This window comes from Pyrus communis, chromosome 11 (assembly GCF_963583255.1).
Source record: "Pyrus communis chromosome 11, drPyrComm1.1, whole genome shotgun sequence".
Taxonomy (NCBI): domain Eukaryota; kingdom Viridiplantae; phylum Streptophyta; class Magnoliopsida; order Rosales; family Rosaceae; genus Pyrus; species Pyrus communis.
Window position 1 is genome coordinate 26636151 of NC_084813.1, and position 18412 is coordinate 26654562.

The window sequence follows — 18412 nt, forward strand, 5'->3', positions numbered from 1 at the left end:
AGTGTGACGAAATGGCACGAAAACAAGGATTGTGACGATTTTATTACAACTTAGCAAAATGGATGAAAAAAGTTAGGTCTCACAAGTGATTTCTAGGGTTTGGAAAATCTCTAAAATGTGACCATGAATAACAAGTAAAAGGAGTAGTAGGTCCCATAAATGATTTTTTGGTGTGAGAAAAATCTCTGAAATGTCTACATGAATTTTAATTAGCTTAGCAAGGTTTCTGATGGGTTTTCTTTCCCAAAAAATTTGCAAAACCAATTTAAAATCTTGACTTATAGTTCATGTTTTTTATGAAAAATGTAAATTTTTAGCTTCACAAGATCTTTTGTCTGTATATAAGGAAACTATTATTAATCCTCTATAAGTGGTTTTACCATTTGCTGAAAATACTCTTCTTACCATTTATTTGTATCATCATTTATAAAGGTGGACTAACAATAATTTCTAGGGGTTTGGAAAACTCGATAATGTCCAATAACCAATATGATATTATAGAGGCTTGCAAGTGTATCGAAAATGGCATGAAAACAAAGGTTGTGATGATATTTTTGGAAGGGAAATTCATGATACTACAAGAAGTAAGTTTTTGAAGTATTTATATAACTAAAATAGACTTTGATATTCCTACCTATAGGTTGCACTGCATTGCAGGTAGTGGAGTGAGCATCAGATTATCAATGATTCTATGTGAACAGCAGCACGTGGAATTTAGTCACAAGGGCTTGGAGAGATGGAGATGAGAAATTTTTTCTAGTTTCTTGTATTTAAGCGGGTATTTCACCTGTTATAAAATAAATAGAAAGACACGAAAAATATATTATTTTTTTCACTTGTATTATGATGTATAGAGTACGTATGATAGAGATTTTACCACACACGCAAACGAGTTAAAAACTCCTATATTACTTGCAAGAATGACAAGATTGTTGTAGTGTAAAATGGTTCTCGCAAGGTTGTTTTCCACAGGGATTATTAAATCATTCAAAACAAACCTAATTCCAATTAATTATTGTAAAACAGAAAGTTGAGATGATTTGTTTTATAACCTACTTAAATTAAAACGAATTTAATTAATAAAAATAAACTAATATGCAATATTAAAGATGAAAGGGAAAGAAAACTGTTTTGGAAATAATCAAATTAAGAAAGCACTAGGGTTCCACCATCACCTAGCAATCCTATGTATTTTTACCAATTACTTATGATCTACACATGCCACTTTGAAGGTTAGGTTTTCCTAATTTATTTTCTACTTGGAACTTCCAACATAGAATGTATATCTAACATGTAACCCGTCCGGACGTTCAGATCAAATTTGAACATGAGAGACTCATTATGCTTTATGAAAACCCTTTGAAAAACCATGCAACCCTTAAGACGTGGTGTTCATCTTAAGTGAAATTACAATTATTAATCACAAGAAGCTAGCATCAATTTCAGGGAACCTTCTGATCAAAATTGCATTAAATTACTTTTCTAAAGATCCTAATGGTGATCAGGCATTAAGACAATTAGATAGTTTTAATCACGGTGATCAATAATTCAAAGTATGCATGCAATCAATCACAAGCAATTAAATAAAAATTACATATTCATGCTAAGGCTCAAGGCTTCGCCCTAGCAAAAGGAATTAGTTACGAATTTTCATAATTGAAATCATAGAAAATATTATTAAGAATGAAAGGATTGAAAACACCTTAAAATAGAAAATCTTCAAAAACCCTAGCCAAGTTCTCTGTCTCCCCAGGTAGCATAAAAGAAAGCATCCCCCCCAAAACAAAACAACACCACAAAAAAAACCTAGAACCGGCCAAAGCCTTTTAATATCTCTCTAAAACCAGTGCACAAACCCTAACAATCAAGTATTTTATTCCCACTAAGAAACTAAATAATAATAAAATAACATAGAAAGTAAAGTCCTAGTTAAACTAGGAAAAACTGCACAAAAATTGTTCAGCCACGTTTTAGCCTCAAATCTCCTCCAAATCTGGCCTAAGATAGCTTGTTTTAAAGATAAGAACGTTCTGAACACATCCTCAGAAGGCCAGGAACCCATCCGAAGTCATCTTGGGCTCCAAAAACGCAAGTTAAGCCCAAAACGTCACTATTCCAGTATTGCGCAATGCTCCTTTATTTTATTGCCAGAAAATCATCGTTTGGTAGAAAAATCTGATATTTTGATACGATCAAGCCAGGTGACTCACGAACGTCCTCCAATTGGAATTACTCCAAAATTCATCCATTTAGCCATGTTTTGCTCCAGAAGAAGTCGAAAGTCCTATATTAGAAATACAATTCAAAGTATCAAAATTCTTCTAAAATATTAACCAAAGTATACTAAAAATAGAGTAAAATATATAATATGAAATTGACTCATCAATGTACAACTTGAATATCCCGCACTTGAAAAAACCTCTTAATGAAGATGATGTTGTGTCAAAAGCCGAGCCTAACCCCTTTCCCTTCCCTTCCCTCCACACCTTTTCAATAACTTATTAAGTATTAGAAGGACCAAACCAAGGAAGGAAAAACAACCAACCCTAGCTAACCCCTGACGAGCTAGCTAACTGATATAGCAGCTTATACCGAATAAAGAGACTTGTGCTCCGAATCAAACGCTAAATCCTTTGCTGGTTTATAATATAAAGACATGTACGTGAGTGAATGCTTAAAGACATGAGTTACGCAGACCTTACTTGCCTGAGCAGCCCAATCAATCAGATGTCCCCAAATAAAAGCCCAATGGAAAACATGAGGTCAGATATGGGTGACACAAAAGATCATTGAACATGCCATGATGCCTATTGGGTATGAAAAAGTGATGGCTAGCTAGCAAGTTCTCATGCATGATCGATATATGATGGAATCTGATTCATTAAAGTGAAGAAAATGCGGTATTAATTTAAGCATGCAATATGCGAGAAGTAGTGCCCCATTGGAATTCCATGACCTAACTAATTAAAATCCCAAACAAGACGAATCAAACCATCCACTTCTGCATAAAAATAACGCACGATCATATGAGATGTGAAAAAGAAAGAAAATGGCTGCATCAATCGTACGTACGTTCCCAATGGCCACTGTAACCCATGACGAATGGCACCAAATACTCGTTGCTTTAGTGACAAAACATACCTAAATGTTTGCTTTTAGTGACAAATCAAAAGGAAGCTCAATGTGTATGGAACATGCATACCAACAAATAGTACGCATGTTTAATCGCCATCCAACTCTGCAGGGTTAGCGTCCGCTAAATATTTAAGGGTAATTTTGTAAACTACATTTATTCTTTCCTTCTTCTTTCCCACTCATATGTTGGGTAAAGACGCACACATGCATGCCTACGTGTACGTGTATATGCACAAGTAATTAAAATATATGTTTGGTTTTTGGCATGAAACGTCAGGATTGATATTCTCTAAAAGGAGGTATAGTTAGAGGAAAGCTGGCACGTACAGCAAATTAGGAAATGACAAATTCAAACGCTCCAGGCGACCTTTATAATGTGGATTGATTTTAGATATTACACATTCCTAGTCAGTCCAGCTTCAAGATCCCCAATTATTGGATCTCATTTTTGGCAGATGACATGAACAAAAAGAGATATCGGATCTTTTCTACCAAGATCACCAGATCAAGTGATTTAGATTTTTAAAATTTAATTGAACAGCTAAAAACATGATTCCTTTTAAAAGTTATAATAACTTTAATTGTTTGATTAAATTTTAAGGATCCGGATCACTTGATCCGATGATATTAGTGGAAGAAATCTAAGGAGAATCTCTATCCGACATGAACATATGTGAATTGATTGATGGTTGCTGGCACCAACTGTTGAGATCAGATGAAATGTTTGTTGGAGAAAGTGGATTATTGGGCTAATTCTTATTAGTTTAAGTTATCAGATAAGCTTACCGTGGTTACACGTCATGCAATGCATCTTCACCCTTATCATTGACACATTCTCTTACGTGATAAATTTTGTCAAGGTTTAAGAAAGATGGATCAATTGTTATACTAATAGGGCTTATTTTAAAAATAATCTGTATAATTAGAAATAGAACCGTATAAATTATAAAGGATTGCAAATTGTTTTCTCAATATACCGATGTGGATTTTTCAACAAATTATATGTTTGTCAATCATTTATTGGACGAGTAAAACATTTTTTTAACACGTTACAAATATTAAAAATATCTTATTACCATCGCATCAAACTCCCATAATTCTGTTCATTTTCTTATTAATTTCTTATTATAATTTGGTTCATCATTCAAAAAATTATACCGAAAGAGATTTGAATTTAAGTGTAAAAAGAGATATCACACACTGTTCTAACCGACTTGATTTAATTGATCAATACTTCTTCAATTTCTCCTTTTCATATTTGATTCTTTTTTTCTTTTCCAAACAATAGATACCTTATATGTGTGAGACGAATAAAAAGGTTTATCTAAACTTGGGTTGGGCAAACTAGTTGTGGCTCTCGTTCTCGAGTTCAAATCTTTCTTATTCTTGTAAATAAAAGGAGTGTAAAGACTAAATAAAACAAGTCATTAGGCACACAAAACTCCTCAAGTTGTGGGAATATACATACAAGAATCATTCCCCTGGGCGATGTGGGATGTCACAATCCACCCCCCTTAGGGGCCCGACGTCCTCATCGGCATACACGCGGCCAGGGTTAGGCTCTGATACTTGTGACATCCCACATCGCCCAGGGGAGTGATCTTTGTATGTATATTCCCATCCTTACCTAGCACGAGGCCTTTTGGGAGCTCACTGGCTTCGAGTTCCATGGGAACTTTGACGTTAAGCGAGAAGGGGGCTAGAGCAATCCCATGATGGGTGACCCACTGGGAAGTTGCTTGTGAGTGCCCAAAAACAAAAAACCATGAGGGAATGGTAAGCCCAAAGCGGACAATATCGTGCTACGGTGGTAGAGCGGGGCCGAGAAGTGATATGCCCCGGGCCGGGGTGTGACAATTGGTATCAGAGCTTAACTCTAGCCGCGTGTGTGCCGATGAAGACATCGGGCCCCTAAGAGGGGTGGATTGTGACATCCCACATCGCCTAGGAGAGTGATCCTTATATGTATATTCTCATATCTACCTTGCACGAGGCCTTTTGGGAGCTCACTGGCTTTGGGTTCCATGGGAACTCCAAAGTTAAGCGAGTAGCGCACGAGAGCACTCCCAGGATGGGTGACCTATCGGGAAGTTCTCGTGTGAGTTCCCATAAACAAAACCGTGAGGGCGTAGTCGGGGCCCAAAGCGGACAATATCGTGCTACGATGGTGGAGCGGGGCCGGGAAGTGATCCGTCCCGGGCCGGGATGTGACACACACACACCCGTGGACCTTTCCTCTCTCCCTTCTCTCTCGGATTTTCTTCCAGTTTCTTCCATTTCCTTTGCAAAGGTACGAACGAACTTCAAACTACCTTCTACTTTCACGAATCGACGTCGAGGAGTTTACTTTTGTGTTCCTTGTGAGCTCAGGAGCTCATCCATACCCTTAAATCGACGTGAGACCTTCGAAAACCCGAGAACCAAGGAACCCAGCTTTCGTGCATTGTTCATGCACACGTGATCGTGTGGTTTTTAGAAGTTTTTCAGGTTATAGGGAGCTTTAGAACCTTCTCGCGAAGCTCAGGGAACAATTTTGAAGTGTTTTGGACGTCGGGAAACCCAGTTTCAAGGAGTTGCAGGTTTGGTCGGAATATCGTGAGTTTTTCAGGCGAGATTTCGTTGGTTTTGGGTCCCCAAAGTGATAAGGTTTTGTTCTACTTGTTGTAAGCTTCATTTTGGTACAAATTTCATGGAATTTGGTTGAGAATTGAAGAAGATATTAAGGTTTGAAGTTTTTCTAGTTTTCCGGCAAGAATTCGATTCTATACGGCGGCGACCGGCGAGGCTCACCGGAGTAGGAGGAGAATATTCCTTCAGAGTTAACGGAATATTCTAACGGCGTCAGGTAACGGCGTTAACGACTGTTAGGGTTTTAACAGAATATTCCCTAACGTCGTTAGGGTTCCACACCCGTGCCAGGCATGTGCCCGTGCGTGGCGGCACGTGGGAGGTCAAAAAATTATATTAAAAATATGGGGATGTTCGTGGGATTGAGTAGATCACGTTAGTATATTCAAACACCTCAATTGAGCAATGTATGAGAAGTTATTATCTAAGGTTGGTTATGTGCGTTAAATTGATGTTTTTATAGTTGTTTCGCATATAGGTGAGGACTATTCGGAGGACGAGCACAGCCACGCGAGACTCAAGGCTTACAACCCTTCTACGTATCAATGAGTGGACTTTTGGTTTTCCGTATATATCTATATACTTGAGAATTTTTCCAGAAATGCAATTAAATGTTTATATGTTTTAAAATGCCATGCATAAGTGTTTGCATATTTACTTATGCATTAGTAGTTGCATATGTGTATGCTTTGGTGCCGCGAACACTCAAGTAAGTCAGGTGAGTATATTGTTAATGATAGATGTGGTGTTGTTGAGATTGAGTTATAGCTTACATTCTTGCACCTCGGTGATTGTGCTCCGCCACAGTAGGGCCTAGCCTTCACGTGATCGTTCACCTCCTCCACCGTACGCTCACCTTGGATCTAAGGCAGGTGCCAGCCTGTCGTACATACCACTTTAGGTGGTTTCGACTCGCAGGTGACTTGCGATACTTCACACAACCTTCACGTGATCGTAGCACTAGAGCGTATTTATTTACACCCAGCTTGTCGTATAGACCACTTTAGGTGGTTCCGACTCGTGTGCATGACAGTGGTTAAAGAGCTATAGTTTCAGCCGTACATGTCATTTTAGGTGACTCCGACTGACTTATTGGTATCACTAGCATATTATGATTTTTTTTTATCTCACCTGCTTGATGCGTATACTAATTGTTTAGATATTCTGACACGGCATATTTTTGGCATGGCATAGTTGAGCTTTATCGTTTTGAGCATGATTTGAGTTACGAGTACGTATAATATTTTCTGGAAAGTATACGGGTTTTACAGAGAGGGGTTATTACTTGATATTGAAATGGTCTGAAAAACAAACTTTGTTTTTGCCTATTCACGTTTTGAAGTTTTGCGCCTCTCTAGGTTTTAGGTAGCGGGGACGTGGGTGACGAAAGAGGCATCGAGGCATTTCTAACAGAGCACCCTCCATGTAGGATTTTCTGGTTATCACTTGTGTAATGTTTGTTTATTCTGGACTGCACCTAGGATACTTGAACTTCTACTTTGCATTTTCCTTCCGTGTTTGTCACTAGCACTCACTGGTATTTTTATTGTAAATTATTTTATCGACTTAATTTTCACTCTTTTGCTTTCGTTTTGTGCACTTGGCTACGTCATTTTTACGTGACGGCCAACGTACTCCAATTTTTGATGAGGGTGTGTCAACAAAGGCCCTTCCCCTCTGTACCAGACCAAAACTAAATTGATTATATTTTCACAGCAAAAGAAAAGAATAGATGGGCATGTCACATGTCACCTGCAGAAAATGGGGCAACAGATATATGTATTCTTGTCCACTTATTATTCCATTGGTGTCTTTTATATATGTTGTCTAGTTGCAACTTGCATGGTATGTAATACGTATAGTTGGCTGGATAATTAGTGAGTGAGCAGATGGTTGGTGGATATTGGATAATCAGGATCATGTGTCAGCCTGTAAGATCCAGGCCAACAACCAATACAATTCGTCGTTTAGTTACAGTAGTTTAGAAAAAAGAAAAATTAGGTTCTCATCCATTTTTTGTTATTTTATTAATTAAAATTTTATTTATTTATTTTTTTTTTATCAAGATCATTAGGTATTAATAAACGTCATTAATTAATTCGATACTAAAATATTTTTTATTTCTAAATATATTCATTTAGGGTTAGAAATGTTATATTTTGTATATTTATATTTATGGCTAAAAATTATATGATATATTTTTATTTTTAGTTTGTAATCATTTTTAATTTGCAACCATTTTTTAATTTGTACCAATTTTTTTTCTGTTTTAATTTTTACCCATATATTAATTTTTTTTTGTGCCCATATTTTTTAAAGTTTTATTTGTATTTATTCCCATATTATTTAATTTATTTGTACCCATTTTTTATTTTGCTAAATGTACCCATGCTAATTATATGTATTTATATGATGTTTAAAATATAGCAGTAGTTATTTTTTAAAATATGTTAATAATTATGTGGGTACATTATTTCTTGCAATAATTTTGTGAAGGACAATATTACTCTAATATTTATTTTTAAGTATTATTATATTAAAAAAATATTATTTGATTTTTTTTTTAATTTTTATAATTTGTGGGACATTAAATACATAAATACATAAGTTAAATCTCTTAAACAATGTTAAGAACCTTAATTAAAATATTTAAACAAATAAAATTTCAGTCTAATAATTAAGTAGATTAAGAACCAGAACCAAAATCATCGATAGATAAGCAGTGCATAAAAGTTTTCTACCGGTAACATACTGTTAGCGGGAAAAGTAAACCGTAACATGGCAAAACGCATACGGGCGGGAACAAGGCGAAGACGTGGAAGCATGTCGACAGCTAGACATTAAGCATTGGCGCCAACTCACATGGCGGTACCGGTTCAGAGACCCGACACTTTCGCACCACGCCACGCGTACGAACTTCTCTTATCCGATCACACTTGGCTCTGACACGAGTCTTATATTTTTTATGTTTTCCTGTCTTAAAAAACATATTTGTTTGCGTTGTGAGTCTTGTGGCCGTCGAAAATAACAATATTAGTTTTTGGATATTCGCGTCATCTTCCACTCCCCCGATTTCCAGAAAGTGGAAAATCCGACAAATAACACGTGGAGATCTGGTTGTTGCGCCAAAATTATAACATTTTTCGGTTTTTGGACAAAGAAAATTAGAACGGTTGACGGTTGACCGATTTGAAGCGCGCGTTTTGGTTATTTGGTGCAATGCAAGGAGAGTAGGAATAATGGAATATCCACAGATGCGAGTGGGAATATGCTTCAGAGAGATCCCGTCCCGTTTGGCGCTCTCTCTCTCTCTCCTCGCGCAGGTCCCTCCTCCTTTCCTCCTCCAAAATAAATAGCCCCTCCTTCTTCCCACAGTCGTGCTTCCATCAACAAATTAGACAGCTCCACGTTCACCTTGCTTTTGCTTCCGGGCATCCCCTCTATTCTCTCTGTCCTCTTTTCTTTTTATTTAATTTAATTTCCCCGTCTTTTCTTCTCCCTTGATTTAAAAAAAATGGCTCTCAAGGCCGTCCACGTCTCCGACGTCCCGAATCTCGATCAGGTGCCGGAAAACACCTCTCTGGCGCTCTACTCCTCCCGCTTCCCCAAAGGTATAAGCTTTGATTAATTAGTCCTCCTATTAATTAATTTATGTTCTCTTGTCAATTAAATAAAAAAAGGTTGTTAATTTGAATAATATTGTGCTTATAGGTGTGGAGATGAATCGGGGGGCACCGAGGATACCCAGGTTTCTAGTGATCGGACACAGAGGGAACGGAATGAACGCGCTACAGTCGTCCGATCGGAGAATGAGAGCCATTAAAGAGAACTCCATCATGTCCTTCAACGCCGCCGCCAGCTTCCCCATCGATTTCATCGAATTCGATGTTCAGGTGAGACCTTAATCTCTCTCTCTCTCTCTCTCTCAATTCAATCAAACCAATGGTCCCAATGTGTTTCTGAATTTTGGCGGTGGGCTTTCCGGATATTTCAGTTTTTATTTAAATGAGTTTGCCGGAACTTCCATATCCCACCTGCATTTTTTTTTGTCGCCGCGTACGCGGTTTTTGTCGGCATTTGCATGAGAAAGAAGTTTGATTTTTTTTTTTGGTTGAAACTTGAAAGTTTGAATCTTGATCGAGTCTGCAGTGAAATCCGGTTCTGGGTTTTAGGGTATTTCCGTAATTTCGGCTATTTTTCTATTTTTGGTGAATTTCCAAGCTGGGGTTTAGCTTAATAAGCTCTTAAATCAAGATCAAGTCCTATGTTTTTCTATTTCCGGAAACTTGTTTCGAGTTTGAAACGGTACTGATTATCTCCTTTTCTGCATTTTTTCTCCCTTAATTTTTGGAAATTGGATTGAAATTTGAAGAGTGGAGGTGAATGAAGGAAAAAAAAAAGGTGAAAAAAAAAAAAGAGAAAAAAACTGAAACAGGAAAGTGAAACCCAATGTGGTGGCTTTTTGTAGGTAACCAAAGATGACTGCCCGGTCATTTTCCACGATGACTTCATCTTCTCCGAAGAAAACGTAAGCTTAATTTCTCCACCCTCCATTTACTTTTTACTTTTCCTTGTATGTTTACCTGGTAATTAATCTTCAGCTTACAAGTTAATTTTTGGTTTCATCAGGGTACTGTGTTTCAGAGGAGAATTACCGAACTGTGTCTTTCGGAATTCCTAAACTATGGTCCGCAAAGAGAGCCAGGGAAGGAGGGAAAGTCGTTGTTAAGGAAAACCAAAGATGGTAAAATAGTAAGATGGGATGTCGAAAATGATGATCCCCACTGCACACTCCAAGAGGCCTTCGAGCAGGTCGAGCCTTCCCTCGGCTTCAACATCGAGTTGAAATTCGATGATTACATTGTTTACCAGGAGGACTCTCTCTTCCGCGTCCTTCAGTCCGTCTTGCAAGTACGTCCATCAATCATCGTATTTTTAAATTTGTACACGAGATTAAATCCTAGGCGCCAAACGAGGCCTGATTGTTAGTTTCGATAATGCTTGTGCTCATCTGGATTATAATTTTGTGGAACAGGTGGTGTTTGAGTATGCCAGGGATAGGCCGGTCATTTTCTCAAGCTTCCAACCTGATGCGACCTTGTTGGTTAAAAAGTTGCAGAACACCTACCCTGTAAGCACTTTTCTTGTATGTAATTTACTTTTGAATGCGATCGATCGATGTTCAATGTAATCAGTTACTAATTACTGTTCTGAATGAATCGATGATGGCAGGTCTTTTTCTTGACAAATGGTGGGAATGAGCTTTACTATGATGTGCGAAGGAATTCTTTGGAGGAGGCGATAAAAGTATGTTTGGAGGGTGGTTTGCAAGGTATTGTGTCGGAGGTTAAAGGCGTTTTCAGAAATCCCGGGGCACTAACCAAGATCAAGGAGGCCAAGCTTTCACTCCTAACTTACGGCAAATTGAAGTAAGCTTGCGGAATTCTATTTGCTTGATGAATTTGAGTTAGTTGAACTTAAAAAATTATGTATGAATGAAAAATTGTTGATGAAATTGCAGCAACGTGCCGGAAGCAGTATACATGCAACACCTAATGGGGATCGAGGGAGTGATAGTGGATTTTGTGAAGGAGATAACGGAGGCAGTGTCGGATATGATTATGCCATCGGGGGGGGCGGAGGAAGACGGGAGCATAATGCAGGAGAAATCAAGGCCGGAGTTCTCACAGAGGGAGCTTTCGTTTCTATTGAAGTTGATTCCGGAGTTGATACAGCTTTGAGGTCGATCTTTTGAAGAATTTGTATCTCCTTTGTAGAATTAAATTAGGGGGCAGAAGCAATATCTGCATACTCAGGAATCAGGTTGTGGAGGCTGTCGCATCATAGATGCACTATTGTTGTACATATAATTTAGTCTTGAGGGTCACAACCCTATACACGTAAGTTGTGCGCTCCTCCTTTATGTATCTCAGAGGTAACCAAGTTTTATGTTGGTTGAACATTCAGCCGTTTGTTTTGGTCTTCTACTATTTCTATGAACATTTTGCAACCTGGTTATACCAAGAGAGCTATGCTCTGTTCTCTTGGAGGAAATGGAAATAGATTGGGGAAGAATTGAATTGAGAAATGAGTCGGAATGAGGTGGAATTAAAATTATGGAATTAAAATTAAATTTCTGTTAAAATAGTTTATTAAAATTTTCTGGTTAAAATCAAATTTCTGTTAAAACAGTTTATTAAAATTTTCTGAAATTAGAATAAGAATAGTACTGAATTGTATAAAATGTTTACTAATTCATATGAATAGGAATGAAAATCAATGTGATTACTGAAAATGTTTCATTTCCAATAATTTGTTTTATATATTTTAACTTTGTGACAAAAAAAAACTTATTCTTTTTAGTTTGATATTTTTAGCTGAGAGAACAAAATTTGGTGTTGGTTATAAGGAGTAGGATTCTTCAATTCCCACTAAATTATAGAGAATTCAATTCCTTCAAATTTTGCAGTTAAATTCTGCACTTATGTAATAAATTGAAGTACTCGAGTTTATGCAGACAGCTGGGCTTCTTGAAAGAAGAACAAAGTTGATTAATCCAAAGTTCTATTGACAAGTGTAGTAATTAAGGTGCTAATTAATGGAAAGGAACTCTCTCCGCATTTCTTTCTCCAAATTCATCAAATCAAAGAATTTATATCGTTAAAATTTGATCCAATAGTTGAAGTTATTTTAACTTTAAAAATAAATTTCTATTTGTAGCCGTTAGATTAAATTTCAACGGACCACATTTCTTGATTTAGTAGATTAGGAAAAAGGGATCCAGATCCCTTCCCCTAATTAATGTGCATCTCCACATGATAACGGATCTCACAGCAGCACGATGTCAATTCAAGACAAGACCACACTACAAGGTGGAGCATATTGAATACGTTGTTTTCTTCAACTACACATGTGTTTCAAACACACGTCTCCCAACTCCCTAGATATATGTATGGTGTTGGTGTTCTTCAAAGTTTCAACTTCAATGCCATTTCTTAGCTTTCTATCCGTCTTCGTTATCAGCATGGTTGATTTGACCCTAGAGATAATGCTAGATGTGAGGAATTTTTTATATTAAATTTATAAACTAAATAATATATCATCAATAAAAAATAAATATTTTAATTAAATAATTAAATAATAATTCAATCATTCACGTTCATATCTCTTAGTTTACAAAATTTGATTTAAAAATTTGCTCTCTAACGTTACTTTTGACCTAGACTAAGCCAAAGTCATTTGTATATGCAAAACTGACATGAAAGTTATTTGTTAAGAGATCATGTCTGAATATTATTTTAGAATACCTCAGAAAATGAGAGAAACTCTTGTTTTGATTGAGGAGAAAATGAAGAGTTAACTGGAATACAACATTAAGAGTTGTTGCTGGTCTCAAAATGGGAAAAAGATTCTCTCCCCTCCTTTTTTCCCTCTCCTTCCCTCCCCTCCTATTTGAACAGTCATGGTTAAGCCATGTCAACATCTTATATTAATTTTTTATAGCAAGAGAAAGACAAATTAAGAGAATGTGAGAGGAGATGATGAAAGGGAATAGAAAGAGGATGGGAGAGAATCCTAGTCCCTCAAAATGGATCCCGGCCAAAAGCCAAGGATTTTGAGATCTGTTTGTACTTCTTGTTTTTTGTTGGGGGCGTGCCAACTCGTGGCTTAAGGTCAAGCAAGTAAAGAGATGTTGGTTCAAACAAAACTATCAAAATCTAAACCAATTATAATTTAGGGTAATGCTATCTACATCCTATTTTTATTTCTCGCACATATTTCTCAATTTTTGGCTCGTAGCCTAATCGAATGAGTTGATGAAGATTGATGACAAAAAAAAAAAAAAAATGTGTTAAAAGTAAAAATAAGTGCGTGAATAGCTGAATAACATTATTCGCAATTTATATCTCAATATAAACAATGTCTATGTATAAATTATAATGCTGTCAAATCTTGTAAAATATACAATTTCTTTAAATCAATAATTACTGAAAACGTACTTTGCAAGCAATCATGAAGAAATTAAGGTTAATCAATCTCTGCCAAATATACAGTGTGTGTGTGTGTCTAAATAAACGAGAAATGCTAAGGGGAGTAAGGACACACAAGTTAGAACAAGAGATTTCTGTACCCACAACAAGGCGAGTAAGGACCAGAAGAACAAACAAGAGATTAAAAAAATAATTAAGAGCACACGACGTGCCACACATGGGGGCTCAACTCCCAGTGCTTTTAGTAATACAGAAGAAAAGCATGCTTAATTGCTTATTGACCAAAACCTAACTAATTAGTCCTCACACGGTTGCGATCAGTTGTGAACACAAATCAAAGACCCGTTAAAATAAAGCAGCAACCGATTCCTACCCCATTACAGTATTTACATTTGCCGAGTCAAGGAAGGAGAAGAGCTTTCCGAGTCAGAATACGACTCGAGAGTTTCCTGGCACTACTGCATCCCTCTCTAGATCAATTTTTTTAAACGATACCTCCCTGTTTGTCTATATATATCTGTGTGTGTTGATTTCCCCACTCTCCAAATCGGCAACTGCAAGAAGGCACACAACACCAGGATTGCCAGCTGCCTCCTGCTCTCCTACACAACTAATATATGAGTTGCTTGCTTCTGCTTCAATTAATTATTAAGCTAAACCTAGATCATATATTCATCACATATTTGATTAATTAATCCATAAAAAATATATAGATATATAGAAATAATGGAGAATATTAAAGAAAATTATGTAATATATGGAGGAGTGAAGATGCCGGTTGGGTGCCGGTTTCGTCCCACGGGTGAAGAGCTGGTGATTCACTACTTGATGAGGAAGGTTCATGCTGCCCCATTGCCTGCTTCCATCATTCCAGAGTTTGATGTCTTCCAAACTCATCCCTCGGGCTTGCCAGGTTAGTTTGTTCATGTTTTTTTATTACTCTATCTTGTTTTAATAAGATAAGTGATTTTTGCACTCTCATTTTTTCTGTCGGTTAGACTTCATGCATGTATATTTCTTTGACACTACTCTAATTTATTCATGTTCAAATGACAAAAATGATCATGAGTGTGCATAAATCATTAGGAGTGTGTGGAAATCACTTTTCTTTTATTACTAGAGTCTTATTCAAATTATAAAGCAAGGCTAGCTAGCTAATTGATTCATCATTATCGGGTTGTGCAGGTGATGTTAGGGAAACAAGGTATTTCTTTTACAATGAAAATATGAATAAGTATGTTGGCAAGAGAGCTGCTGGTTGTGGGTACTGGAAACCTATTGGCAAAAAGAAGCAAATTGTTGCTAATTCTAAATCCAATGAAGCCGTTGGGATCCGGAAGACGTTGGGTTTCTGTGAAAGGAAGCGCCGCGGTTGCCACAACCACCACCATGAAAGTACTAGTACTACCACTCAAACTCGATGGCTCATGCATGAATACCGCCTCGTGGCTTCTCAAGCGAATCCAACCCAGGCTTTCAAAGCGGGAGTGGGAAACTGGGTGCTGTTTCGCATATTTCAGAAAAAGAGAAGGCCTACTCAAAGAACATCAGATGATATGGGGGTCGTTTCTCAACGCTTATCAAATTGCAAGAGGAATCGGAGATTAATGGAGGAATATATCTCCGCAGCTGACCATCGTTGACGACGTTCGGATCCTAATCTTACAACATTTTCTTCCCCATCATGCTCGAGTGATATCACTCATGAGCTCACTTCCAATGACAATGGCGAGCTAGACGATGATCAGGAGGAACACAGTGTTAGCATGCGGATTAATATTTAGCTAAGCTATTATATATTGATCACATTAATCTTGTTCTGTTTAAGATCAGTAGTACTAATTAAGATAGCTTTGATTAAGCTTCCTTAATTCCGTGTAATCCATCATGTAATCCAACTATCTTGCGCAACAAATTAAATAAGAATGGCCACCAACACCAAGAGGCAAATAAAGAGACATTCATATTATTGTACCCTTCAATTTTGTAAGGCTTAATTATGAGTACGAGCATTAGATAAGAAAACCCAAAATGGAATTCTGAAGATTCAGTAATATTCTGTCTTAACTTTATCTTCAAGTAAACTTTAATCACTAACGTTAATTAGCGATGTAATAGGGTGGATAAAAGACTTATATACTATCATTGTCAGCTTTTTTCTTGTAGTATATACTGGTTTAACTGATTAAATTCACCAAATATACTATTATAATCATCCTATCACAGCCAGAGGAAAAAGATGTGCAATGCAAAGATGGCATATGATTTGTTTCTATGTAAATCAGGAGTTGTCTCTCTTTTCTTATCGAAACGGGCAAATGATTTCCGAGCCAAAAAGATAACCCAATTGAATTGTTGGGTATATCTATCTATCTAAATCTAATTTGATAGCCAAACCAACTGCCTGACAAAAAAAATGGATGGAGGTTTAAGTCTTGGCCCTTTTAGTTTTGGGCATGAATGAAACGAAAGAGGTTCCTTAATTTTATTATCTAAATCGAATCATGGCACAACTACGACAAGTGATCCAGTGAAAAAATGTGAACGACAACTCTTTAAAAAAAAAACAGAAGGTCCTGAATTCGATACTTTATAAGTTATGAATCTGATTGATCGTGGCACAAGAAAGGTGAAAGTCCCAACTAACCTTCTTCGAGCCCCAAAAAAATAAATAATCATAACTCAGCGTCAATTAACTTTTTTTTTTAAGGATAAAATAAAATAAAATCATGGCACGTAAAAATAAAATAATCATAAATATGTTAGTGGTGGCAGAGAGCACCCACGCTACACTAGTGCACATGAACCCTTCTTTTTCTATACAATTGATAACTTAATGCTTCGATTTGTGGAAACTAGCTTATGTCTTTTTGGCTTATCCTTTAAAAAATGAACGAGATTCTGTCTTCTTCGATCATATATACGATCGATAATTATTATGCTATATATAATTAATGAGTGCTAATTTGATTATCACCTAATTAAAGAAGGGTGTTGGGGAAGGGAAGAAAGCACAAAACTTTTTTTTTCAAAAAGAATAAACGAGTATGCAGAAAAGGATGAAGGGCCTAAGCCTAATACAAGAAGCCAAAAAACAACAAAAAGAAATAGCTCAGGGGCAAAAAAAAAAAAAAACAAAAAAAACCCGCAATCAACGTAAGTGCAAGAGAAATCAACAACAATCATCTAACATGGTTCAAGTTCCATTTATGAATATTTGGATTCTCAACAGTAGGCTTGAAACCACCAGAGAGCATAAAGAAGTTACGGTTCCACTACTAATTGGTAATATGAGAAGTAGTCGAATTACTTATAAGCATACACAAAACTCATTCTCTTATCATTGTGGGGTTCATTCTCAATAGAGCAAAACCACAACTTAACAATGGCGAGAATAGAAGCCAGCACAATGTCATGCTTTCTATGTACTTCAAGAGTTAAAATAATGCAACCTCTCAGGGGAGCTTGAGAATAAGATTCGTGCTATTAATCCCACACCAATAGAAAAGAATTAAGTCCTACTTAAACGTCTTCAACTGGCACCACCACAACAATCCAATCTCACCATCACAAAGTCCCTAAAAGATGGTTGCTGCTGGAAATTGATTCATTCGTACTTTGAATCCCCAATTACATGCGTGGGCATATACGTACCATATTATCTAACTTTAACGATAGAGTAATTTCATCTATAAAAACTATGCATGCAACATGAATGTGTACCGTATCGTTAATTGATGATCCATCCATGCATGTCTGTATATGGGTTATAGTCTTCAATAGAACGCATAAACAAGGCTTTCTTCAATTATGTCCTCTATTCAGCTCCCTCCTTTTCTCGATCGAGACCTCTTCCCGGCCCCAAAACATGTATACCCGCAATCAGGTATGCATGTATGATGGATCAACCCCAAATATTGATCTTCTTATATATATACAGGTTCTTTATCCAGAGGAATTCCAATTTTTTGAAAAAAAAAGGATTAGATGTGGGGCCCACTCGACATCGAACTTCAACGATCAAAACCGTCTATTTTGTAAGTCTCGATCCATAGATCATCCTCCCAAAAATTCAATTTAATCCGAAACCATTTGCCTAGTTAATTATTAAGATAAAATTTCATTGTTTCTTATATAACAAAATATTTGTTAATTTCTTTAAACCCAATTAGATGTTTTAAACATTTCCGATTTGACTAATATTTTGTAAGGATGATCTATGAACTGCAACTTAAAAAATAAACGGTTCAAATTGTATTCGATGTAGTGTGGACCCCACAAGGGATCCCCATTTTTAAAATGGGGTTCCCTTCTTTTAAAGATTTCCTACACACACACGCACACACATACACACATACGGTTTTTGAGTTAAACCACAAAAACCTACATGCATGGGACCTGTACGTTGAGCTTGTTTGCCCTGAAGGAGGGTTAACTTGCACCGACCAGTCGAAAGCTTTGTGTCCTAGACTCCTAACTCGTAAGGAAAAATAACGTTTCACAGGGATCTCAGGCTGCGCTTCCAAAGGCGGCTCGCTTCGTTTAAAAACGGTTATTCTATGTTCCCTGAGCCTGAGGCTTCAAGAAACATAACACACCTTTTTGAATTTTGACCCATCAAAGTCTTTATTCAAACCACCATAATTAATATCTTCGCT

At 36.8% G+C, this 18412-nt stretch overlaps 2 protein-coding genes across 2 annotated transcripts; both read left to right on the plus strand.

Moving 5' to 3' along the window:
- The first annotated feature begins 9038 nt into the window (after positions 1-9038).
- Positions 9039-11851, plus strand: LOC137707771 (glycerophosphodiester phosphodiesterase GDPD1, chloroplastic-like). Its single transcript, XM_068446689.1, has 7 exons — positions 9039-9374; positions 9475-9656; positions 10232-10291; positions 10393-10674; positions 10799-10894; positions 10996-11192; positions 11285-11851. The coding sequence occupies exons 1-7, from the start codon at positions 9278-9280 to the stop codon at positions 11502-11504; spliced, it is 1134 nt and encodes a 377-aa protein (XP_068302790.1). The 5' UTR covers positions 9039-9277; the 3' UTR covers positions 11505-11851.
- Positions 11852-14278: 2427 nt separating this feature from the next.
- Positions 14279-15759, plus strand: LOC137749218 (NAC domain-containing protein 83-like). Its single transcript, XM_068489329.1, has 2 exons — positions 14279-14667; positions 14940-15759. Exons 1-2 carry the CDS (start codon positions 14481-14483, stop codon positions 15395-15397), a joined length of 645 nt encoding a protein of 214 aa, XP_068345430.1. The 5' UTR covers positions 14279-14480; the 3' UTR covers positions 15398-15759.
- Positions 15760-18412: the final 2653 nt, after the last annotated feature.